The sequence below is a fragment of the Manacus candei genome, unplaced genomic scaffold (genome assembly GCF_025592945.1).
Source record: "Manacus candei isolate 608988 ecotype Guabito, Panama unplaced genomic scaffold, ASM2559294v1 h1tg000003l, whole genome shotgun sequence".
NCBI classification, from domain to species: domain Eukaryota; kingdom Metazoa; phylum Chordata; class Aves; order Passeriformes; family Pipridae; genus Manacus; species Manacus candei.
In genome coordinates, this window is record NW_026138051.1 from 12,131,529 (window position 1) to 12,153,980 (window position 22,452).

Below are 22,452 nucleotides of genomic sequence, written 5' to 3' on the forward strand. Positions count from 1 at the left end.
GCAAATAAATAAGTAATGAGTGCCCGTGTTGCAGGGCCGTGGTTTGACTTGGAGGCAGCACCCCTGGCCTGCCTCTGAGACCTGCTGCACGTGGCAGCAGCAGGTTTTTGAGGCTTTAAGAGTAACAAAACCCTGTTGACAGTTCAAACACTCCCTTTTTGGCCCTCCCGTAGAGCTGCAAAGAATTTTGCAAATGTCTCTTTTCAGCAATTCTGCCACTAAGCTCAAATCCTAGCAGTGTTGTGTTGGAAAGCAGAAGTCTCTCACTCAAAAGGAACTCATTTTCAGGTACGAAAATTAATTTATTACTGAAAAGTCAGATGCAGGATTTGCAAGTTTGTTTTTCTTAGTGGGAGAAAACTATGCAATGGTCTTGCTGCCACAGACTGGTATAAAAAATGGTTTAAAATTTCCTGTGCAAAACTGTATTGCAGACCAGAAGCAAAAATGTACCCATGTGCACCAGGAGGTAATATACATGTTTTGGACAAAGTTTATTTCCTCTGAGGGAAATCATTGAATATTTTAAACTCATGAAGAAAGAAGACAGAAAATGTGGCCCAACTGAATCCTCATTACTAAGGTCTGCATTCACCTGGCTCACCCATGCATGACTCCATGTCTCAAAGGGTTCAGCCTCCAGCCCAGATACTTTTCCCACCACTAACTAATTCTCTCTCAACACTACTCTTTCCCTCAGTAATTTTCTAGATGAAAAAAAATTTAAATTAATACTTTCCCAGCTATACTTAGTTAAGAATAATCCAATCTCAGATGTGATGGATGGCTGTCTGATCTGTAATATACTTGCTATATCATATGCTATATTATTCTGCCTGCTTTCTTTCCATATTTCTGCTGCTTTATTAAATCCTTCTCTCTCTCTGCCTTTCCCCTTTGGTAATTCTCTGCTTAGTTTCCAGCCTTATTTTTATCCGTGGATTTTTCCATGACTCCTTTTTTTCGCCCCTTGAAGAAAATAACAAACCCAACAGTGTCCAAGACCCAGTCAGACTTTCAGACCTCGAAAGCTCACACACCTTGGCTAGCAAGCAGCACACTTTTTGCCAGTTTTCACAAATTTTTTAACAAGCTGGCTTTCAAATAAAACCGACGGCATTTCAACGATACAACTTCTTTTTGGCAGAGATGATTGCATTCCTAAGCAGTTCATCCAAAGGCTTTGCAAAGGCAATTCAAGCACATCCTTTCACCTGGGAGAAACGGACTGTTATTTCCCAGAGGTAAACACACACTGATGCTGATTTAAACAGAGCTCATGTAACTGTGTGTTCTGCTGTGAATGGCTAAGGATCACTAGGGCTTACACTATATAGGCTTCCTAGTTATGACAATTTTAAATTATCCAAAGTGTATATAGGATTTGAGTTGAATATGCATGCCTGCCACCCCCACTTCAAATTGAAAATTGCTTTTTTTATAATAAATGCTTCTTTCAAGCAGAGTGTTTGGAAAAGAAAAGCCCTTTCAAGCCAGGGTGTCCTCTGAAGCAAGTGGGAGAAGAAACAGGTTTTAGAACCACTCCTTTTGTTCCAAAATGGGAAATGTATTTTGTTATTTTTATAGTCACACACTTGCCATTGGCTCCAGCAGGCTTTGAACCAGGCTTGTAAGGATTCTGGGAATAGGAAGGAAGGGGGAGATGGGATGTAAATCTGTCCTCTCTACTAGCAAAGAGAGGGATTTTATAAATTCTGGGGAGGAAAAAAGGAGAAATGTAATAAATAAAATACTGAGAAAAGTGGATGTTAAAAGAGAGGAAGTGACAGGAAGAAAGGAAAATAGAAGTTAGAGTAAAAACTAACAAACTGTTTGTAAAATAGATGCAATAAGAGAAGAGGGAGCTACCAAAGTTAGGGAAAATCAAGTACAGTCTCTGGTACCATCCTGGGAGAGGAAACAGCCTGTTTGGGAGGCAGTAACTCACCCTTTGCTCCCCCTTGCAAGGTGAGGACCATGGTAGGGAAGAGGTTTAGGTATAACCAACAGCCACACCAGCTTTCTGCCCCCTGCTAAGGCTTCAGTGATGCAGGGCAGAGTGTATCCAAAAATCCACCTCACATCCATGGAAACTGGTATGCAAAACCCAGCAGGAGCCCCTGTGATCTGAAACGTGCCTGCAGTCCCACCAAAGCCAGGCCAGTGTCCTGTCCTGTGGGCAGGAGCAGAGCCCAGTGCACCTTCAATGTCACTGGTACAGGACTTTACCTTCTCTCCCCAGTATTAACAAACCCTTAGACAACTTCACACACTTAGTCTCTCCTTTAAATGTCTTTAGGCTTCCTCCTGAGTTAATGAGAAACAATTTCTGAGCTGATCGTCTAAAAAAGGGCCCCTCTTCAAAGCCCTTTCCAGGTGCCATGTGCACACAGTAGCAGATCCAGGTTCCCTCTTTAGATCTCACTTGTCTGCACTGGAGGACTGCTCCTGGGAGCTGTTTCAAAGGTTGAAGTGTCAGCATCAGAAAGAAAAGAGGTGTGTGGGTGTGAAGCTACTAAATGCAAAACTGTCACTCTCCTTTCATTTACAACCCTGAATATGCATGCATACAAAAATGTAGGGCTTATATTATAGTTTTTACTCTTGTAGCAGAAAAAGGAAAAAGAGACTAAAAGATAGGATGAGGTTGTTCAGGTCAGAATTGTTCCTCGGTTAATCTTTTTCATCAATAATAATTCCTGTTAATAAACCCTGCCCTACCTTGGATGTGATTGTCTTTTATCATCTCAGGGAAGGGCACCATCAACAGACAGACACATCTGGGTTGCTGACTGGTCAAACACAGTAACAAACAACAGATTAGTGTCTTTAGTCTTTTACCCAAATAAAAGCTGTATAGAGAATTACTGATGCCTATCCTAGAAGAGCACTAGCTTAAAAAGCACCTCAGGGTAAGAGAGGGGATTCTGAGGTGTCTGGGTGTTCACAGCCTGGGTTCTGCCTTCAGGTCTGGAAGCTCCCTGGGGTGGGAGAGGGTACCCAAACAGTTGCCCACTGACAACTGGGAGGGCTGTGTTTACTGGGTCTACTGAACTCATGCCCATAGTGGGAATCCTGTGCTAAAGAAACAAGAACACACAAAGGTGCCTGGGACACTCTGCCTGCACCAGCCTTTCATAATGTAAAATTTTTGGGAAAATGCATTGCTGCTCTTTAAGCAAATCCATTCCTTACTTAGTCTGCACTAGCCAAGAAGGATGAAAACTTATCCCATCTGATGGGAAATCTGAATTCTGCCCCTTGGTCACCCTGAGTCTGTGTTTCAGCATGAACTCTGCTGCCTGCCTGCCATGTCACCTGGTCAGGGGACACCTGCTCACCATCTCAGCAAGACATTTGCTAATGCCCCAGGAGAGCTCAGATGCCAGACACCACCACCATGTTGCCATGATGCTCTGTGATAGCTGAGGATCACTGAGCTGCTAAAACACTCCTGTCCTTGGATCTAAATGGAAAACAGTGGTGGGGCAGAGGTAAAGCATGAAGGACTGAAGGTGGAATACATCCTTAACAGACACCCCCAACATCTAAATGAAACCTACTACTTTGATACTAGGTTTTACTTATGAAACCTCAAGACACTACTGAGCGACTAAACTTGCAGGCATTTCTCAAATGAGGCAGGTGTTGAGCTCACCAGCAAGGATGCTGGAGGGTGCAGATGGAGATAGCAAATTTCATTTGGAGGATTTTAAAAGCAGACACATGCCCCCGGCACGCAAAGCCAGTGCTAAACAAATGGTGTTTGTGCACCTTGATGAATTACATCAGTGCACCTGTGTTAGCAAAGAAACACTTGCTACAAACAACAGACTAATGGTATCATCCAAATCCCTGAAAGATAAAATACACATGGGGTAAATGGTTCCATTTCTTATTCTGCAACATACTGCATTATAAAAGGATTTCTCAGATGAGATTTTTTTCAGTATAATGCAATAGGCTATATGTGGGGGATGGAAATTAATGAGAATGTCTTTCCTATTGCAAAGAACTACAGCACTTTGACTGATCTGCTGGGTTTAAAGGAAAAGCTAAGTGTTCAAAATACACACACAAATACAGGCTTTCCCAGTTTCAAATCCTGGAAACAGAAATGCTGCAGATTGATGCTGTTCTATTGGCTCCCTGCTTGTAGGAACAGGACCATTGCTGGGAAGATAAAGCACACAAAATGACTTGGAAATGCTTTTATGATTAAAATTCTTGCCTGCCTTACAACAGATCTTTGCTTATGACTGGAATTTAGTCTTCGTAGTAATGGTGAATATTACTAACAGGTTCCTACACTGGTTTTTTTATTACAGACATGGCCCTAATCCTGATTTTATGCCACCTTTGCCTGTTACAAGCACCAATACATGTAAGTGGAGCTCTGGCATGGCACACAGCCAAAGGAGGGAACAACTTCCAAATAGATCAGCTCGCTAGATGCAGATTGCTTATTAAATATTGTTGTACAGTAGGTAACATAGCCAAGAACACCGATTTACAGAACTCCTGGCCTCTGGACAAACTCAATATTTCAACAAGACTTCTCTGACTCTGACCCTTCTTCCCACAAGAAACTTCAACACTGTGGTTGCACTACAAACACTGCTCTTGGTTATATGTTTAGTGGCATCCAACACCTTGGAGACAACCAACAACCCTAAAAACCACAGGAATGGGCCTTAAAAACTGGCACTTTCACAAGCAGTCACTTGAAGTGACCCTCATTTCCCAGGGGCTAAGCACTGCCCTAAGCATTGATGGTTCCCTACCTGAAGGCAGCCCAGTGGTTTCCCCAGTGGCTTCCCCTGGGTTTGGTAAGAGTTGAGTTCCTCTGCAATGTTTCTTTCCTTATGGCCAGGAGCAGGTCAGCTTCTCTTCCTTACTCAGCTGCTTTATTTCATGAAAACTGCAGGAATGTAGTATCTCTGAAAACTGCACTCAGTCTGCTATATATTGTCAGAACTGGTTAATGCATGTTAATGTTATTAGGAGTAGAGGCACATATCAGATGCCCAAACCAGCTCACAAACACAGTATATACACTTCAAGAAACAAGGAAACCTTGTTCTGACGTGCATCTCTTAGATAAATTTTGTAAAGAAATTAATGAAAATAAAATTCTCCTGAACACCTTATTTGCTTTTCCGTGGTTTGATGTTATGTTGAAGCAGCTATACAGTGAAAATGAAATAGGAAATAAAGAAAATAAAAGATGAAATGAGGATGTGAAAGTTTTTTTAACTGATTTTTTTAATCTGTGCTTGAATAAACCCACAACTTTTGAATCACCATGGTTTATAAATCATCTACATTTTCTTTCTATACCAATTATTAAATACATGCACACTCCAAGGCCCTACAGAATATACTTCACTCTTGCACTGCAGTAAAAATCATAATACATCATCTGTTTGTAACAGGATTCCTTACAATTGAAATGTTGTACTCCAAATAATTTCAAAATCTTTTCTTAGGAAGCACTTTATAGGAAAATTGTCTTATTTAAGAGAAGTACATGAACAGGTGAATCTAAATTTGCATCACACCAGATGTCCTTGAGGTCCTATAACCACCCACACTGACAAAATAAAAGCGACTTCTGAAATGTAAATATCCTCTGCTTGCTGCCACTCAAATTCTCCTCAGAAGTTGGAGGAGAGGCATTGAATTAATAGAGAAGTTTTAATAACCAAACAAGCTAGCACAAATTTAATAAGGCACAAAAAGACCTGCAGGTTTTCATCTACTACCCATCTTCTTTGCACTGACAGTGTGGAACGCAGGATCTCCAGATCTTGGGAGAGGTTTCTTGCCCCATGCCCTGGTGTTAACAGCTCTCTAAGTGTGCATAGGTGGCTGGTCCCTAAAGAGGGATTTTATTTTTTTCCAGGCTTAGATGACTGTAACTTTGAACTGTCCACACATTTGCATGTCAAGGTGTTTGCTGAATGAGATGCTCTGGAGCCCACATAGGACAAAAGCATCATAATACCATCCAGGAAAAGGTCACCTTAAAGAGTAATAGGATTTTTGAGTGGTTGCTTCCCTAACCCGTGTGACATGCTCATGGATAATCATAGAGAGCAAAAGAGATCAAGGGGTGATGGAAAGGAGCTGGTGGAGAAGGGTATGCCTCACCTCCTGCCAAAAGCTTACAAACACAGCCCTGCAAGTGAAAATATCGGTGTGAAAACCTGACCTTGCTGGAGTCAAGTGACTGTGACACTGACAGGGCCCAGCATGGTCAAGCACAGCATTTCATCCTCCTGTGCAGAGGACAGGAAAGTGTTACTACTGCTCTTATCCCTTCCCCAGGATGCAACCAAATCCAACAGGAAGAGTTCAGCTATTTTTAACCAGATTCTCTCTCTGTCCTACAAGACCTGTGTGGACTTAAGTGCATCAGAACGGAGTTGGTCCGTGGACATTTGGGGCTTGCCTTGGCTTGGCATGGAGAAGATTGCTCAGCTGCAGCATTTAGCTCCTAATTTAATCTCAGATCTTTCCCCATCTCCTTTTTCAAAAATGCCTGAGCTGCTGAGATGTCAGATTTTGCTGCAAGCCAATTTCAGAGTTGTTTGCACATTATGCAGAATATAAACCCATATACAGTTATTTCATCGGTTTGGAGAAGAGGCTGAAAATACTGAAGTTTCCTTCATTGAAGCCTCTGTGAGAAAATGTCAGGCCACCAGGGCTCAGTGTGAACCTTTCAGCACTACCTGTGGTCACGCATTTTGGTATATCCCCCCTCACCCTCCTCTGCAGCAACACCTCTCTAGGAACAGGCACGAAGCAGGGCAGCCTGGCTCACACCCATCCCGTGTAGTGGCAGCATCCTCAGCACCAGCCAGTGCACTGGGCCACTTGAAACCTGGGGACGTGGAGGAGGCTCTGTGAGAGAGGCCAAATACTTCACAAGGGGCAGCTCACTCATGCTTGAGAGATGAAATGAGCTCTTTCAAGATGTACCACCACTCGGTGCAGTGCTCTTTGTATGGTGCTTGCTGTAACAGACGGTGTCACACAATACCAGGTGCTGATAAACACTGGGTAAGTGACAGACTGACATGAATAGTGAGAAATGCTGACATGACTTTTCAGGAGAAAAAGCAAGGTGTGTAAAATAAATGCTTGGAGAGGTGGGTACCAGGACTGTGTGAAATGTGCCCCTCCACAGGCTCTCTTTGATGGTTCCAGTTTGGTATTTTCATGTCCCAGTTCAACCCTTCCTGCACCAGCAACATGCTCTGAGGCAGTGTCCAAGGACATTGCTCTGATCAGGAGGCTTTCCCAGAGCTGCTGGAATTAGAAAAGGGCTACAGTCACTGCTGAGTGTCTGACCAACGCTATTCCAACTGCAACCCTATATCCTTTACTACTTGAACATAAAACCACACCATTGGTGAGACTTGGCAGGCAAGGTTATAGCCTTGGAATGAGGTCTCAGTGTGGGTGTGAATGACCCCTGTCAATGTAAATCACAGAAAGAGTGGGTTCTCTAAGCAGAAATACAATTCTTTACTCTTAATATCTCAATTTAGAAATACAGCCTGACCACAAGGCCAGCTCTCATAAGAATATCTACTAAACAGCCACGGCAGCTTCTCATATGTGATAAACTGGAAGAAGCTTTCAAGGAGGTTCAGGTATTATCTGGTGACTGCTGGCCTGCTTGCACATGCCTTTTCAAGCAGAACACTCCATTTCTAACCAGCCATAGCAAAGCATTATTCACACCCAGTCTTTCAGAGATGATGCAATCAGCCTTAGGGGCATGATTGCTTCCTAAATCTCACACACCAGTGTGAGCAATGGACTAGTATCTCCACACCAGTAGAAAGTGTCAAGGAAGGGTTGAATGAGTAAGAACAAATAAATCATGAATTGAAATTTAATTCATGCTATGAAGTTAAAACATAGAGCTACCTTTGTGGTGATTTCTATTTGAAAAAGGAAAAGAAAAAAAACAAGTAAGCTGTCTTAAATCCAGATTGAGCCTGAGCCAAAAGTTTTACATCTAGACAGATCGGGACTGGGAAAAAAGCCCTGAGTTCTGGCACGTATCTATTTCTGTTGTTTGTTTGTTGGAAGCTTCCCTGACCCCTGCTCCAAACCTCAGATGAGGTTTTATTCCAGGTTCCAGTATATAACTATAAGGAGCTCCACAACTCTGCTTAGCAAAGGTTTGGATGTTGTTCCTATTTATTCTCTATATAAGGATCTTTATCCATATCTTCTGTATAACATATATGTTCCTTATCTTTATATTAAGAAACAAAAAGATTGCAGCATCAGGTTGGTAGTGATGCAAAAATATTATTTCAGAAGACTGCCAAGAAAACAAAATTTAATCAGGGTTTCAGGACCTTTAAGATTAGAGAGAAATTAAATTTTCTGTAGTCTTGTGAACCCACTTTTCAGAAAGGTGGAAGGAAAACATGTCTACCCATTTTTGAAGTAATCAGTATTAACTCACAAAACACTGTTTATAAGAGTAATATGGGCTATTTACACATCCCCTGTATTTACTGCTCTCTTACAGAAATGGAAACTTTTACCTCCAGTTTGAGGTGCTTTGATTTTGGTTTAAGAACTATATGACCAGTAAAACCTCACATGACTCTCTACCAGCAGAGCTTTAAAGATGCCAAAACATGAATCAAAGGAACAAACTCTTCTCTTTGTAATGTGTGTGATCTTGCTGCAGCTGACACAGTGATGAGGGTATGTGGAAGGGACAACCTGAGCACGTTCAAGGTATGGGGAGTTTTCAATTCTAAGTTACTTGACATTTGTTTTGAGTAAGAGTAGAGATGTTTGGATTTGGCCTTACTGCAGTAAATAGTCTCCAGAGGCACCAGCATAATGATAACTTAATTTTACCAACATTACTTGACTCAGTAAAAAAGTACAGGTTGAATAATTGTCATATCAAAAAGTAAAGGCCATAACTATCACAATTACCCACATTAACTCCAACTGTTTCATAAGAGAAGCAACTGCTGTTTAGAAGACTGTCAGAGCCAGAGGGAAACAAAACAGCTCAACAACAGAAAGCCTGGTATTAAATGAGAGGTAAAAAAAAAATCACTTGTCTTCTTTTACTATCAGTCTTGCGATAATAAAATGAAGAGCTGCAAGTGCAGAGGGTTTGCTGTTGGGTAGCAAATGAAGCTCCATCAGATGATTCCCAGCCAAGTCAGGGTGACTGTACCCATCTTCTCCCTTAACAACACAAAAGGAGGCTGATTTCCTGAGTACAGGTATTCCCAAGCCACTTGCAGATCAAGAGTGCCTCTTTCTCAGCTGAAAATTCAGGATCCTTCAGGATTCACCATGGGGAAATCACTGTATGGCCTCTAAACACAGCCCTGCCTGAGCTCTGTGATAGAGATGGTGATAAATGCGAGTTTTTAGTGCTATCAGATCAATCTGCTCAGGAACATAAATCATCAGTGCAATGGCTATTGGCTGATGAGCAGGGAATACCCTCTCCCAGCCACTGTTGCCGGACATAATTTTATGAAGAAAAAGACTATTCATTGTTTATTCATAAGAGCTACAAGTTATTTATAATAAATGCTTGCCATTCTTGTACTGTTCCTACAAGCATAATTAAAGGAAATATAAACTGTTAGTGCATCACTTAGAGAGTACAGGTGTTTTCTGGCATCTCACTGATTAGAAATGCAAATTTGGAAAACAATTAACTAACGCGGTAGAAATCAACAATGTGTATAAAGCCCTTTCAGGTCTTTTCTACCACAGCTGCAATCATTTTCCCAAGAGAAAGCCTAGGGAAGTCTGTGCTGAACTCCACTGCCCATGGTGCAAGCTGCCAGTCTCTCTGTCTAGAACACACATTAAATCTTTGTTTCACACAGAGGCAGCTAAAGCATAAATTAAAGTCAAGATTTTCAAAAATAGGTGAGTGATGCTGGCTCTGGTTTCATGATGCCCAGCAGAAGTAACACAGTCATCCCTGCTCATCCGTGACACTAGGTATGCACTGCCTTCCACGGAAAGGTGTCAGGAAAAAACAGCCTGTACTGGCTGGTGAACCTTATCAGAGCACTCCTGGTGCTGTGACAGCCCTGCAAAAAGAGCCACTGCCAATGCTCCCCCGCACCTGGAGAACTAGAGATTTTCACAAGGGGCTGCCAAAAAACTTCAAGTTCTAAAAGCAAATGTCCAGAAGCATAAGACATTTGAAGAGACGAATTATTAGCGAACAAAACAACACCTGGTTCTGCACTTGCTTGACTATTTCGTAGGAAAGCATCAGTCCAGCTACTGCATGGCTCAAAATGAAGCCCTGGGCATTCAGCTCCAGAGAAGGATCCAAGCCAAGGGCTCAAGTCTTGCCCATAACACCAAACAAACCCTCTGGGCATCCAGGACTGACATCTGCTGCTCTCCCTATTCCTGATGACCATTCCAGTCTCCAGGCAAGCAGGGACTTTTTTCAGTCATTAAGTTTCACAGGCCTCACAAATGCTCTGTTCATTTTTCAATGACACATAAATTTCATATTGCAAATCAATGACTGTCTTGTCCAGATCCCAAAAATTTTACTCATATAAATTAATTCTTCCTCTGGAAGGCAATCAATGGAACTGCTAGCTTGAGTAAGGATTACTTACATGAGAAAGGGTATGCAACATCAAGCCCATTAAACTATTGGTGAAGGTTTCACTTCATCAGGTGAAGGGAACAGATCTGCACTTCAAACTGTATCTGCCTCACTTTATTAGAATTTCTGAGGTTTTTTTGTTCTGTTTCAGATCATTCACTTATTTACTCTGAGCTTATTGTGCCTTCTGTCAGTGTCAATATGGCTCAGCTGGCAGCAGATGATCTGCTAGATCCGAGCACACTGGTGTGAAAGAACGAGAACAGAATGAGAATTGATGTGAACTTTTGCCTGAAACCCAAACTGAAACCTTCATATTTATGAAACTCTGTTTCTAATTTGTGCACCAGCTCCACAAGAGATTCTCATTTTAAAAATACTTGCAGTTTAGTCTAGAAGGTCTTCCAGTTTAGCTGGAGGACGCGAATACTGGCAGGGTAAGGAACAGCCCACTCTTTGCAGTTTGCTAAGCCCATTTTGTTAAAACATTAGGTTCTGGAGCTGTCATTTAAGGAACCACATGCTCACAAGTCCTTTGAGGTTTGCCCATTCCCAGTCAGCTCAAATGTAAGGTCCTACCAAGACTTGGGTTCAATGCTCTCTCATAACAGGATTTTTTTAACATCTGAAAAAGCTCTGGGGATGAGGATGGAGGGTCTAAATTGATCTCTCATTTATGTGCATTCAAAGTAATCAGAATAAGAAAAGGGGAAGACTGCTTTATAAAGCAGACAGCCTCTTGTGCTGTGCTTCTGAAACAAGCTCTCTGATTTTTAGATACCTCCCGAGGCTTTAAATAAACAGAACTGTACTTCACCAATTATTATGCCTGTTTTGCTTAGCTCCCCAGCGGATTTCATTTTAGAAGAACCGTACTGCTCAATACTCAGAGCTCTTTGGGTAAAATTACAAAAATGAAAAACAATGTGATGGCACCTGTAGCATCCACAGAACATAAAATATGAAAGGCTTTATCGGTTCAATTATTTAAACCATCCAATTTCCTGGTAAAAGCTATTCTATTGGCATTATATCCAAAGACTCCCTAATTCATTCTAAATTTTGGATTCCTTTGTTAATCCTAGATTGCCTAATGGAAGCAGTTCAATATGGAAATGCAAGTTTCTTGATACAATTTTCATTCAAGGGACTTTTTTCTTTCCCAGGCCCTTTTTCTATTTTCCATCCAGGAATTCAGCAGCTTTAACTCTGAGAATTAGCTTATCTGTGGAAAAGTTAGTTTCTGAAACCAAGGTTTCAAGGGCATAATTTAAATATGACAACTTTTCCATTTCCTTTCTCCCTGCATAGCTTCTGTACCACACACAAAGTTTATCCTGTTTCCCAGGACTCACACAGGTGTCTCTGGTTTCAGTACCCAGGAGTCATGCCAAGAGGATGGCATTTAGGCCGTGATTGAAGTAACTGAGTTCCCTTTGGAAACCCCTCCCCGGCTGTGCTGCAGTTCCCAAAAGCAATCATAAAACTCAGAATCTGGTGTATAAAGACTCCTTTTTCTTCCCCACTGACTCCCCATTATTTTTTCTCAGTAGCATTTTCTAAAGAAGTCTTTTGACTGATAAGGTGAACTTTTACAGCCAAGCAGTATTCTCAGTTTTTGCGCCTCATCCCTTGCAATAAAAGTTCTGCAAGGAAAAGATGCTTTTAGTAGGTTTGCAAGGATGTAAAATGGCCAGGAAGCAGTAAACATTTCTCTTGAGGCTGCCAAGTAGGAATAGCAGTGAATTCAGTTCCTCTTAGTACTGTTGTAACTGCAGGGCTACAGAAGGATAAAAATACACAAAGACGTGTTTAATAAATTCACACTGAATACCCCCACATGACAGATCTGTTGATGATGCCAGTCTGGATTGATGGATAGTCATTTTGTGGAACTGAACTGCCCTTTACTTACTTTTAGCACAAGAACTGACAAATGTTGTTTGTTCTAGAATTGCTGCAACAGCCAAAGCTCCGAGTCCTGTCCTGCAGGAACAAGCACACACAAGACAAGGCCCAGGAACATGCATATGCAGGAACAGGCACACTTCCATTTCCTCAATCACCTTTTCCTGCAGCCCATTCTCACCCCTGTCCCATACTCTCATCACAACCTGTGAAGTTTTAACCATGGTTAGCTAACACTTTTGGGTATTTTTCATCAGAAGAGCAAAAGCCTCCAAAAAATTGGCCCACAAGCAAAACATAACAGGATGCAGCAACAGGACTGACCAGTCAGGGCACATCTTTCTCATCTTGCTGGCTAACTGCAGATGCCTATGGGAGAGTAGGAGAAAAATGGAATTTTATCTTCATATTCACACTTCCCCAGCCTCTGGTGGGTGATGATTTCAGGGTACTTCTAAGCCAAACATAACGTCATTGTACTTTGCAGCATTTGGATTTCAAGAATTTACCCAGGTAGTGTTTGAGCCCACAAAACTGATGGGATCCTCGGGATCCCACAGCAATGAGTTCCCCAGCTGAACAACGCGCTGCGTGGAAAACGCTTTCTGCAGATTTAATAACCGTGATGAGTCCTTGCATTTCAGTGTCACCCTGGGTTAGTTCCTACTCTAGTTCTGAGTTTGTTTTCCAGTGCCAACCCACTCCTGTTGGTTTGGGGAGCCCTTGGAGGCTGTCTTTGATTGCCCCAGCATCCTTGTTTAGACGCTCATCTTCAGATGGGCGTTTGCAGCCGGCAGCAGGCTGCGAGCGCCGTCGGGGTGAGCCATCTTGTTGGCGGGTTACAGAGCGAGCGGAACGAGGCAGAAGCTCTGCTGAGTCACTGTGACAAGAGCTGCTCATTAGCTCAACCTGCAGCACGAGAAGGAGGGGAAAGCCCTTCTGGGCTTCCCAGGGGAGGCAGGCAGCTTTCTAGAAGGAAAGCAAGCTCGGGAAATAAGCTGAGGTTTCACAATGGTATTTTCTTTTAATTAAGCCACATTCTGAAGAAACAGGGTCAGTTTGGAAAGCGATCTTGCTTCTGATCTTGAAGATATTTCACACATATTAGGAAAAATAAACAGCCCCAAAATTCCACATGAATACTAACATCCCTGTTTTCCTAGCGAACTGAGCCCAGCTCTACAGGAAGCAGGCACAGATGCTACTGGTGTGCACGGACCTCTGCACCCCACAGGCACCTACACTGCTGCTCACAAGGTGTATCACCTACACCAAATTTAGGAGAGAAAAGTGGAACACTTCTCCTTGGCGCTGCTGAATCATAGCAACGTAATCTGTCGTTTGGTGACCTGAACACACAAACCCAACAGAACACGCCAAGAACCTGGCAATGCTCTTACTCTCACACTTTGCAACTCATGCTGTCTGCTCAAGTCCTTATCTGCTTACCGCTCTTGCTTGCCAAACATGTTTTGCAATGTGACAGTGAGGAGTTGTGAGTATCCTCAAAGTCCTGGAACTCAGTATTCCTTGTTTGCTGGCCCGGGGCCAAAACACAATGCTGGAAGGGATTGGTGTGATCCAAGGTGCCAAACTACCAGACTTGAGTTCAGCTCCAGATTCTGCCAAGGCTTTATATTTTGGCATCATGGCAGTTTTGTGTCACAGTGACCCCAATCAGCAGAGCAACAGACTGAAAAACTGGGGGTTATAACCTGCATTGCCATTTCATCCACACTTCTGAGCTCACTGAGCCCCAAACTTCTGCTCCGAGCAACACCTGAAGTTTGAGCCTATAAGGACTTTCTGCCTTTTCACCCAAGGATTTTAGCATTGATTAGTAAATGACTAACAAAGAGACTGGATGTAATTTTAGTCTTTTATCTCCTTTGCATGTATATTATTTATCTCATGGGACATTTAAACAGCAGTTTCATTGCTGATTTTTAACGGTGTCTCTGTTAGGAAACCATTGAACAGGTGTCTAACTGCAGGTCTGTAAGGATCTGTGCAGTGGACAGCCCTGAAGCATCACTCTCTCCTGCTTGGGCTCCTCTTATGGAGCCTCATCTGAGGAGGTGCTGAGTCTCCTCAGCTCCCGCCACCTGCAGTGAGAGATGAATTCACATCAGCATCTCTGTGGATTTCAGATGCCTGGGGGGTGACTTGTAGAGAAAAGTAGCATAATAGCTTCAAGACTTTCAGATTACTGAATCTCCTAATAATTCTCCCATGGGAGGCTTATGCCCTCCACACTTCTCTGCTGGAGACAGCAGGCAACCTGTCTTCAGAAATCTGGAATCACACTGATCCACACAGAGGCAAGCTCCTGAAAGAAACAGCACACGTCTCTTGACCCCACCACTCATCAACAGCACATATCATTTAGACCAGCCAGATCTCATTCAGGGAGACCTGCTGCAGGAAACCACTCTGCTTCCCCAGGGACCTGACCCCCCAGGAGTGTCCCACCTCACAGAGCGGGGCCAGACAGGCACAGACAGCTCAGCCACAGGCTACGGGTCTCTTCAGCAAGAGAGACACAAATCCATGAGCAGTGGGCTCTGCAGGCATAGTCCAGCTCACAGTTAACCCCAAAAACTCACAGGTGGACTCCCTGGCGATGCACTGAGCCCATGAGCACAGCCTGAGCCAGGGAGTGTCCATTCAGGAGCAGTATCAGGAGCCTGTGATGCTACATGAAGACCTGCCAAGCTTCCCTGTGCCAGGCACCAGCCAGCATTCACCTCTGCAACACTGCTGTAAGACTGAACCAAAGTACACTGTTTGCATCCACTGAGCTTAGCTGCTGGTATCATTTAGAGCAGTGTCCATGGCTGAAGGTGTCAGAAAACATTTATCACCTCAGGCTGGTCCTACAATGCCTGGGAACCTCCTCAGAGCATGCTCCTGTCCCAGTGTTGATCCCACACCTTGCCTGTGGGGCAGTGGGAGCAGTCAGGGCCGTCAGCACACATCAGGTCACAGGAGGGCCAGAGCAGCCCTCCACACTGTGAGGATGTTGCACGTTTATCCAGCACAGAACAAGTTGTTGTGATGAAAAGAAAACGTGCTGTGGCTGTACCTAAGCCCCTGCCATTGAAAAGAATGAATTGTGTTAAAGTGTAGTCTGCATTTGAGCATTCATGGTAAAAAATGATTTATACTGACATGCAAATTTAACTAGATGAAGCTTTTGATTATTTCCCCTATCTCTTGGTTTGTGCTATTTCTCTGAGGTAGAAAAATGCTCTTTTTCAGTAATTCATTATAAATGCCCCAGCCATTCCCATTAGCTACAGCAGGTCTCCACTGCACTGCTCAGTATTAAAATATGCACAAACTTCTCTTCTTTCCAACTCGCCAAAACCAATTTTTGAACCACTCTGAGAATTTAATCACATTTCAGTTCTCTTGGCTATAATCAACATGCATGCTTCACACAATATTTACTTTCTGTGCAGGTACCAAACTTATATATGACAATTTATTTTACATAGAGGGGACAATGTTAGCTGAATGCTCTCTTAGGGCAAATTGTATGTAAAACTCTGCACAGGGTATTATACCAAAGTGCTCCTTAAACCCATGCTAACTGCATCAAGTGACATCAGACAAGAAATGGCAAAATTAAGCTGCATACAGTAGCACTATTAACTCAAAAATATTGGACATCCTAGAATAGTTAAGAAAGCTAACACAAACAAAACTTCCTAACAACCATCCTACAAAAGACTGAATGCCCTGAATTTCCAATAAAAGAGTTGAAAGGCTGTAGGACAGACTGGACCCTATCACACACGGTCAGGGCAAAGGACCACTCTTAGTTAAGGGTTCTCTCCAACCTGGGAGAAGCTGTAAGCTTACTTGCCTATGACATTTTTAAATTAAATGCTTTGGGAAAACACAGGAACCCAGAACAAGACAAGATGGGAAACAAACCATCTTAACAAGCTGAGCTGCACAGCTTTTGAGACCGGCCAGAAACGTGCAATGAGCAGCACATATTGTACTGTTTCTGACAATGTATCCAGGCTAAACAAGTGCACAATTACCTTACCTGGGTTGAAATGTTCTACAGGAAAAAGATGCATTTCACTGACAATCATTAAATGATTTTTAAAACTCTAACATGATGGTTCATGGAAAATACACAGCTAGATGTTGGCAGGCTGTTTTTTAAACTTGCTGTATTTTGGGTTATGTTTCAGCCTATGCAGAATCCAAGCAGTACAATCAATTCTCTTCACCTACATACACACCTTCCCCTTAAGGAACTTCACTCAGCTGCTGCTCTGTATCACTGTGAGCCTCCTCTGTCACATCATCATGGCTTTAATGAGAAAGCAATAGCTCTAGGACTACACGTCTGACAAACAGATCCTTAAAATATTTTCCACTCTTTTGTTCAAGACAATGAAAGAACACAAGGAATTCATAGAGAATGAAACCTGAAAACTCAAGTATAGTGTATATGGTGCTCATTTGAAAGATGTGGTCATTCATAGAAAGAAAAATAAGATAAAATAAAAGCCACCCTAAAATACGAAAGGGCATGATTCCTGATGCAGTTACGTAAGACAGCAGTGCCATAACACTGTTTAAGTCATCTTGCAGCAGCATGGCACTGGTGTAAGGAGGGATGAATCAAATCCCATGTTTCCAGTTTAAATGGCTGCTCAAACACCAAGAGCTGCGGCTTCAAATTGCTCCGAATAAGGTCCCTGCAAATAAAATTGAGAGGGTGGGTTCAGCTTGGGAGGTGCAGTCACACAACTCCCATGGGCTTTGGTATGAAACTGGCTTTAGAAAAAAAAACATTTCAAATGTGGTATTCTTCTGTGATATGGAGACACATGTTACAGCCAGTGTGGACAGGACCCACACACTGCTTGGAGCACAATGGGCTGCTGGAAGGACCAGGGTCGGTCGCTTCCCTTCCCTGCAGTCCAGGACTTTCAATGTGCTTCTATAACAAATGTAGATATTTATATATTTAACATAATATCTTTCTTTTGCTTAGCTGAGTCGCTGCCTTGTCCCCGAGGAGCTTTTATCATTACATTAAAAATCTTATTTTTGCTCTGACAGATGCCACAAACTATCCATAAACTCTGGCAGCCAACTACAGATATCCGTTCTCTGCAGGTTTATTATACATCACTGATCCCCCCACGGAGCAAATTCACCTCATTCTTGAGTACAGTCACTGGATCAGAAGCAAACCACACCTCAAGCTATCTCTGAGGTTGGATATCTGGATCCTCCTCTGCACAGACACAAGTGCTGGAGTCACAACAGAACTAAAAGCAAGTGATCATGACATAGATCACAATATTCTTTCTCCCTATTACATTGCACCATCAATGCTAATTTCGTTTCTCTCTGGAAATGGTGCATGCAACTATCTGTTATAGTTATTTACAATTTAAGCACATTTCTATTTCCCTTTGTTCTCTTGCTTCAGGAATTTGACAGTGTTTTGTGGGGCTTTTGCACTTGATCAATCCCATGTTGCCATCTGTCTGCTCCTGACAAATCCCATTCAGGAACACATCCCTCTGTGGGCTTGGAAACCCTCAGGATGTGTAGATGGCTGTCACTTACTTGAGCTGATCTGTTCCCCAGACTCCCTGGTGGCATTCCTTGAACAGGTGAGTGTTCAGCTGGTATAAATCAGTTGAGCTCTCCTGGGACTCATTTATACCAACCAAGAATACAGCCCAAAATATAGAGCTCATTTCCCATACATCAGACTGTCAGACTATATCCCTTGCTGAAAGGACCATTATCAGCAAAAGAAGTGCTAGAAACAATTAAAAAACAGTGCTGGAACCGGATTCTGGCAACCTTTTCGCACAGCAGGTGAAGTAGGGGAAGATGCTCCTCACCAGGCCTTGTTGACACCCTGGGCTCATTGACAGAGACATAAGTTGGTTCTGCCCACCAAGAGTTTCTTGCAATTATTATGAAGGACAAGACAACGAAACCAGAAAGCCTCAGAGGATAAACTTTCTTTGGAAAAGTAGATTGAAATTCAACGGACACCTGTCTTTGTGAAGAGTATTTAAAATAAGAATCTGGGACATAACAACACAACAAAAGTCTGTTTAAGGCCTTGCCAAGCCCATCAAGTTCAAGAATATAAGAATAAATGTAAGAAAATATAGTTGCCTAATAAAAACTCCAAAACGACCACTGTTACTAAGGGGAAAATAGAGATATATCACCAATTAATTTTGCAGTAGCATAAACTATTAAATTCACAGATACTAAAGGATTCAGGGAAGACACTATTCATGGTAACATAATCACATGAGGAACTAGCCCTAATCAATGCAAATAATAAAAATTACAACTGAAGTGAATCTCTGAGCTCTAAGATGTTTAGATGCCCATCAAGCAAAAAGTTGGACTTAATCCAAATCAGAGTTATATTCTGTCCCTTCTTCTTATGTCAAGGGATACTAGAAGTGATACTTCATTCTCTCAGTGTTCACGACTCACAATGAGAAGTTACTGCTATATTGTAGGTTAACAGGGGCAGAATCCACCCTCATCCCATCTTCTTTGCAAAAACAGATCTGGTTTTCCCAGAATGTATGCAGTGAAAGAACTGACCCGCTCAAACTAAGCACGGCAATGAAATTTTGCTTTATGCAGCAACCTCTCTATCCCACCTTGAGACACAACTTGAGGTAACGCTCCCTGAGGTGGGACTGAGCCCACAGAAGCCAGCACAGCACGACCTGGTGCTCTCTGGGGGAGTGAGCAGCCAGAAAGGACCGCGACTGCAGACACTGATGTGAATAAAAACACGGTGCAGCCAAAGGTACATTTGCAGTGCAAATGTAAATGACACTGAGCAGTCACAGCACTGTGACTACACAGGATTAGCGGACTTTGCACGTTCTGGCTGTGTGGCTACAGCCCTACAAACAGGTCTGTGGATTAACCACACTAAGCAAACAGCCAGACTAAAAAAGAAAGCAGAGTTCGATGCCATTCACTGAAATGTTACTTTGTCCCGCAGCAACGCCAGTTCTAATTTGCTTTGGCTCTGCAGATACAGGAGGAAAAATATGCAAAGCTGCCCCTTGTCCCAGCTGTCAGGATTGCAAAATAAATGAGAGATTTGAATAAGTTTACTTAATTGTTATCAGTATTAAGGGAATCATTCATAAAAGAGAATAATTTGCAGAAGATAATAAATTACGTTTTCCTCTATTTTCCTCCTTGGTAAAAATCTATTAAGACTTTATAATTAAAACTCCTGAACATAGTTCAACTAAATGTTTTTAATTGAAAACCGGCCTATTTTTTAAAATACCTTTTTTTCTTCTTTTTTTTTCACAAAAACACTGTTTGCTCTTGTAAGAAATGTCACTGAAAATTATTTACTGACATTCTTCATCAAAACTCCTAATAAAACAGTTCTTTACTCACTCAGTAACTTGAAATCATAAAATTTCTATTTGAAAATCCTGGCCAAACAAAAAAACCCACTTTCTCTAATCCCTTTTAATAACAGTAACACAGATTATAGGAAGATATGAAATGTGTTCAGGATGCATGCGATACATGAGTTGTCCCTTGCCCTCCATACCCTGCTCTAATTAGCCCAATCAGTTCACAGTGACCAAGAGAGAGGATCCTTTTTGGTTTTGGTTTTGGGTGTGGTTTTTTATATATTTCACACTTCAGGATTATTAGTTTGCATCAAAGGCACCACAGTTTGATTTCATACATCCATATGTATTCCTAAGGGAAACAGAATAATAAGCTAGAACCAGACCACCACCACTGCACTGAATTTGCTGTCAAATCTCATGTCTACAGATTATAAGCAGATTCCTTGGAATAGTAAATTACATATTTACTAAGTTCTTGACACAATTTCACCGAGAACAGAATTAAAAATGTTTACTTACTGATGTATATAGGTATCCTTCACTGTTCATTGCCAGATATAATTTTGTTTGAACCCCCTGAATCGCCACCACTCGTAAACCCACAGGTATGAGGTTAAACAAAGCTAGGAGAGAAAGGAGATGGAGAGCAAAATTAATCCTTTAGAGTATGCAGATTAGATAGAAAATTAAACCATATTACCAGAACCAAATAAAAAATGTCTATTCACGCATATATTAATTTCTGTGGGTGCTACTGTCATGTTCTTCTACAGCAATTTCCACTAATAGCTCAGAAATTACATGAGGGTATCAATGTATCTCCCTCATCCTCAAGATGGTGAATTGAAAGTCCTGACAGCTAAAAGGACTTACCTGTCTCATGAGCAGAATCCAGGATCTGCTGAGTAGAACTGAACATACTTAATTTGTTTGGGGTTTTTTTGACAGTAAGTGCAAAAAGAAAACAAAAAGAAATCCAGAAGCAAACAAAAAATTTTTCAAGATGATATTTTTTTTTTTAAGATCAAATTCAGTAAACATTTTGACCAAAAGGAAGGAGGAAGATGATTAAAAACCATCATTAACATCTCAAAATGCTTCCACTCAAAACTCAGTGGGGTTTTATTTTTCCTCTCTTTAGAAGAGAATAGGTTTGAAAGAACAGAGTTAAATAAATTCAAAATGAAATTATAGCATATTCTTTAGATCAAGCCCTGAATCTGTGCTTTCAAAACTGAACTGCTTCGAATGTTCTGCTTGTGTTTATGCTTGTATACATGGTAATAGTGGTAGTATTTATAAGCAGAGAAGTGTCTCTTCAAAAAAATGAAGATTCTGGTTTGTAAAGTGGCAAATTAAAACAAAAAAAAGCAAAAAAAGCAAAAAAAAAAAGCAAAGCTCTGCCATAGCTTGGATTCGTGGATACATTAAAATTGAACACAAGCAATAAAGTGTTGAATACAGTACTCCATGTTCACTATGTAGGATTAAAAATAAAGGGGAGTTAAGAAAAGTTATCATAACCCAAAACACCTCCTTCCAGTCTGTAGTATAAATGCAGAGATAGGATATAGTAATGCCAAACTGCCTCTCATTTGCAATGATTTATTACTTGGCTGGAAAACTCTGGTCTGCTTCAGGCTGAAGTTTGATATTTATGGTCACTGTCTGAAGCCAATTTAAAACTGAATTATGAATTTGAAATATTTTTATTCTTTTCAAAAGTATAAGCTAAGAGTTATGACCCCTTATAATCCTTTTTTCAGCCCGAAAATCCCCAAATGGCCATATTTTATTAAAAAAGAAATTTACAGTTGGCCAGCATTTAATACAGATCCTAAATTCTGGGTGTGGGATTGCCAAATGCCCTGAAGTTGGGCACTGCATTTCCTACAATGGTTAAATGTAGCAGAAAAGGTGGAAATATCCAGAACTAACAAATTAATGTAGGATTTCATAAAATCTGTGTTTTTCTTTCCCTCTCATATGGGAGAGTGTACATGCATACACACACACACACACATGCAGACCCTCCTCACATTTGTCTCAAGTACAAAACCAACATAAATTACTTTCTCTCTTCACTAAAACAAAACCCTTTAATTCTGTGCAGTATTTGGGAAAAGAATCTTAGATTTTCAGTAAGGGAAATGGATTTTTCATTCGTTCTATCAAATGCTTGAGTTTATTTGGAGGAGAAAATATTCCCTTTCTGACTCATTAAATTTTCCCTTGGAGAGCCCTCTTTTGCAGCTCAACCCCAAAAAGCAGCATCTGATCTTTGTGTAGGCTGAAGAGCACAATTTAAAGCTCGGTATCCAGGCAGAACCTGCAGGTCTCTTTTGAAAGATGATTTCCTAATGGCACATTTACAAGTAGGGCAGGTGTTTGGGTATTTTCAGCACAAGGGTCTGAGCACAGATTCCACTACGAACAGTGCTATGAACCTGTCAGTAACCAGCTGAGGACAGGGCAATGCCT

At 41.7% G+C, this 22,452-nt stretch overlaps 1 protein-coding gene across 11 annotated transcripts in view; it reads right to left on the reverse strand.

Moving 5' to 3' along the window:
• FGF13 (fibroblast growth factor 13) overlaps window positions 1-22,452 on the reverse strand; it is a 248,781-nt gene that overhangs the window by 33,130 nt on the left and 193,199 nt on the right. For all 11 annotated transcript variants that reach the window (XM_051793005.1, XM_051793049.1, XM_051792979.1 and 8 more), the window contains one exon: window positions 20,491-20,594. In XM_051793005.1, coding sequence (XP_051648965.1) covers window positions 20,491-20,594 — 104 coding nt within the window. The remainder of the gene's footprint in view (window positions 1-20,490; window positions 20,595-22,452) is intronic.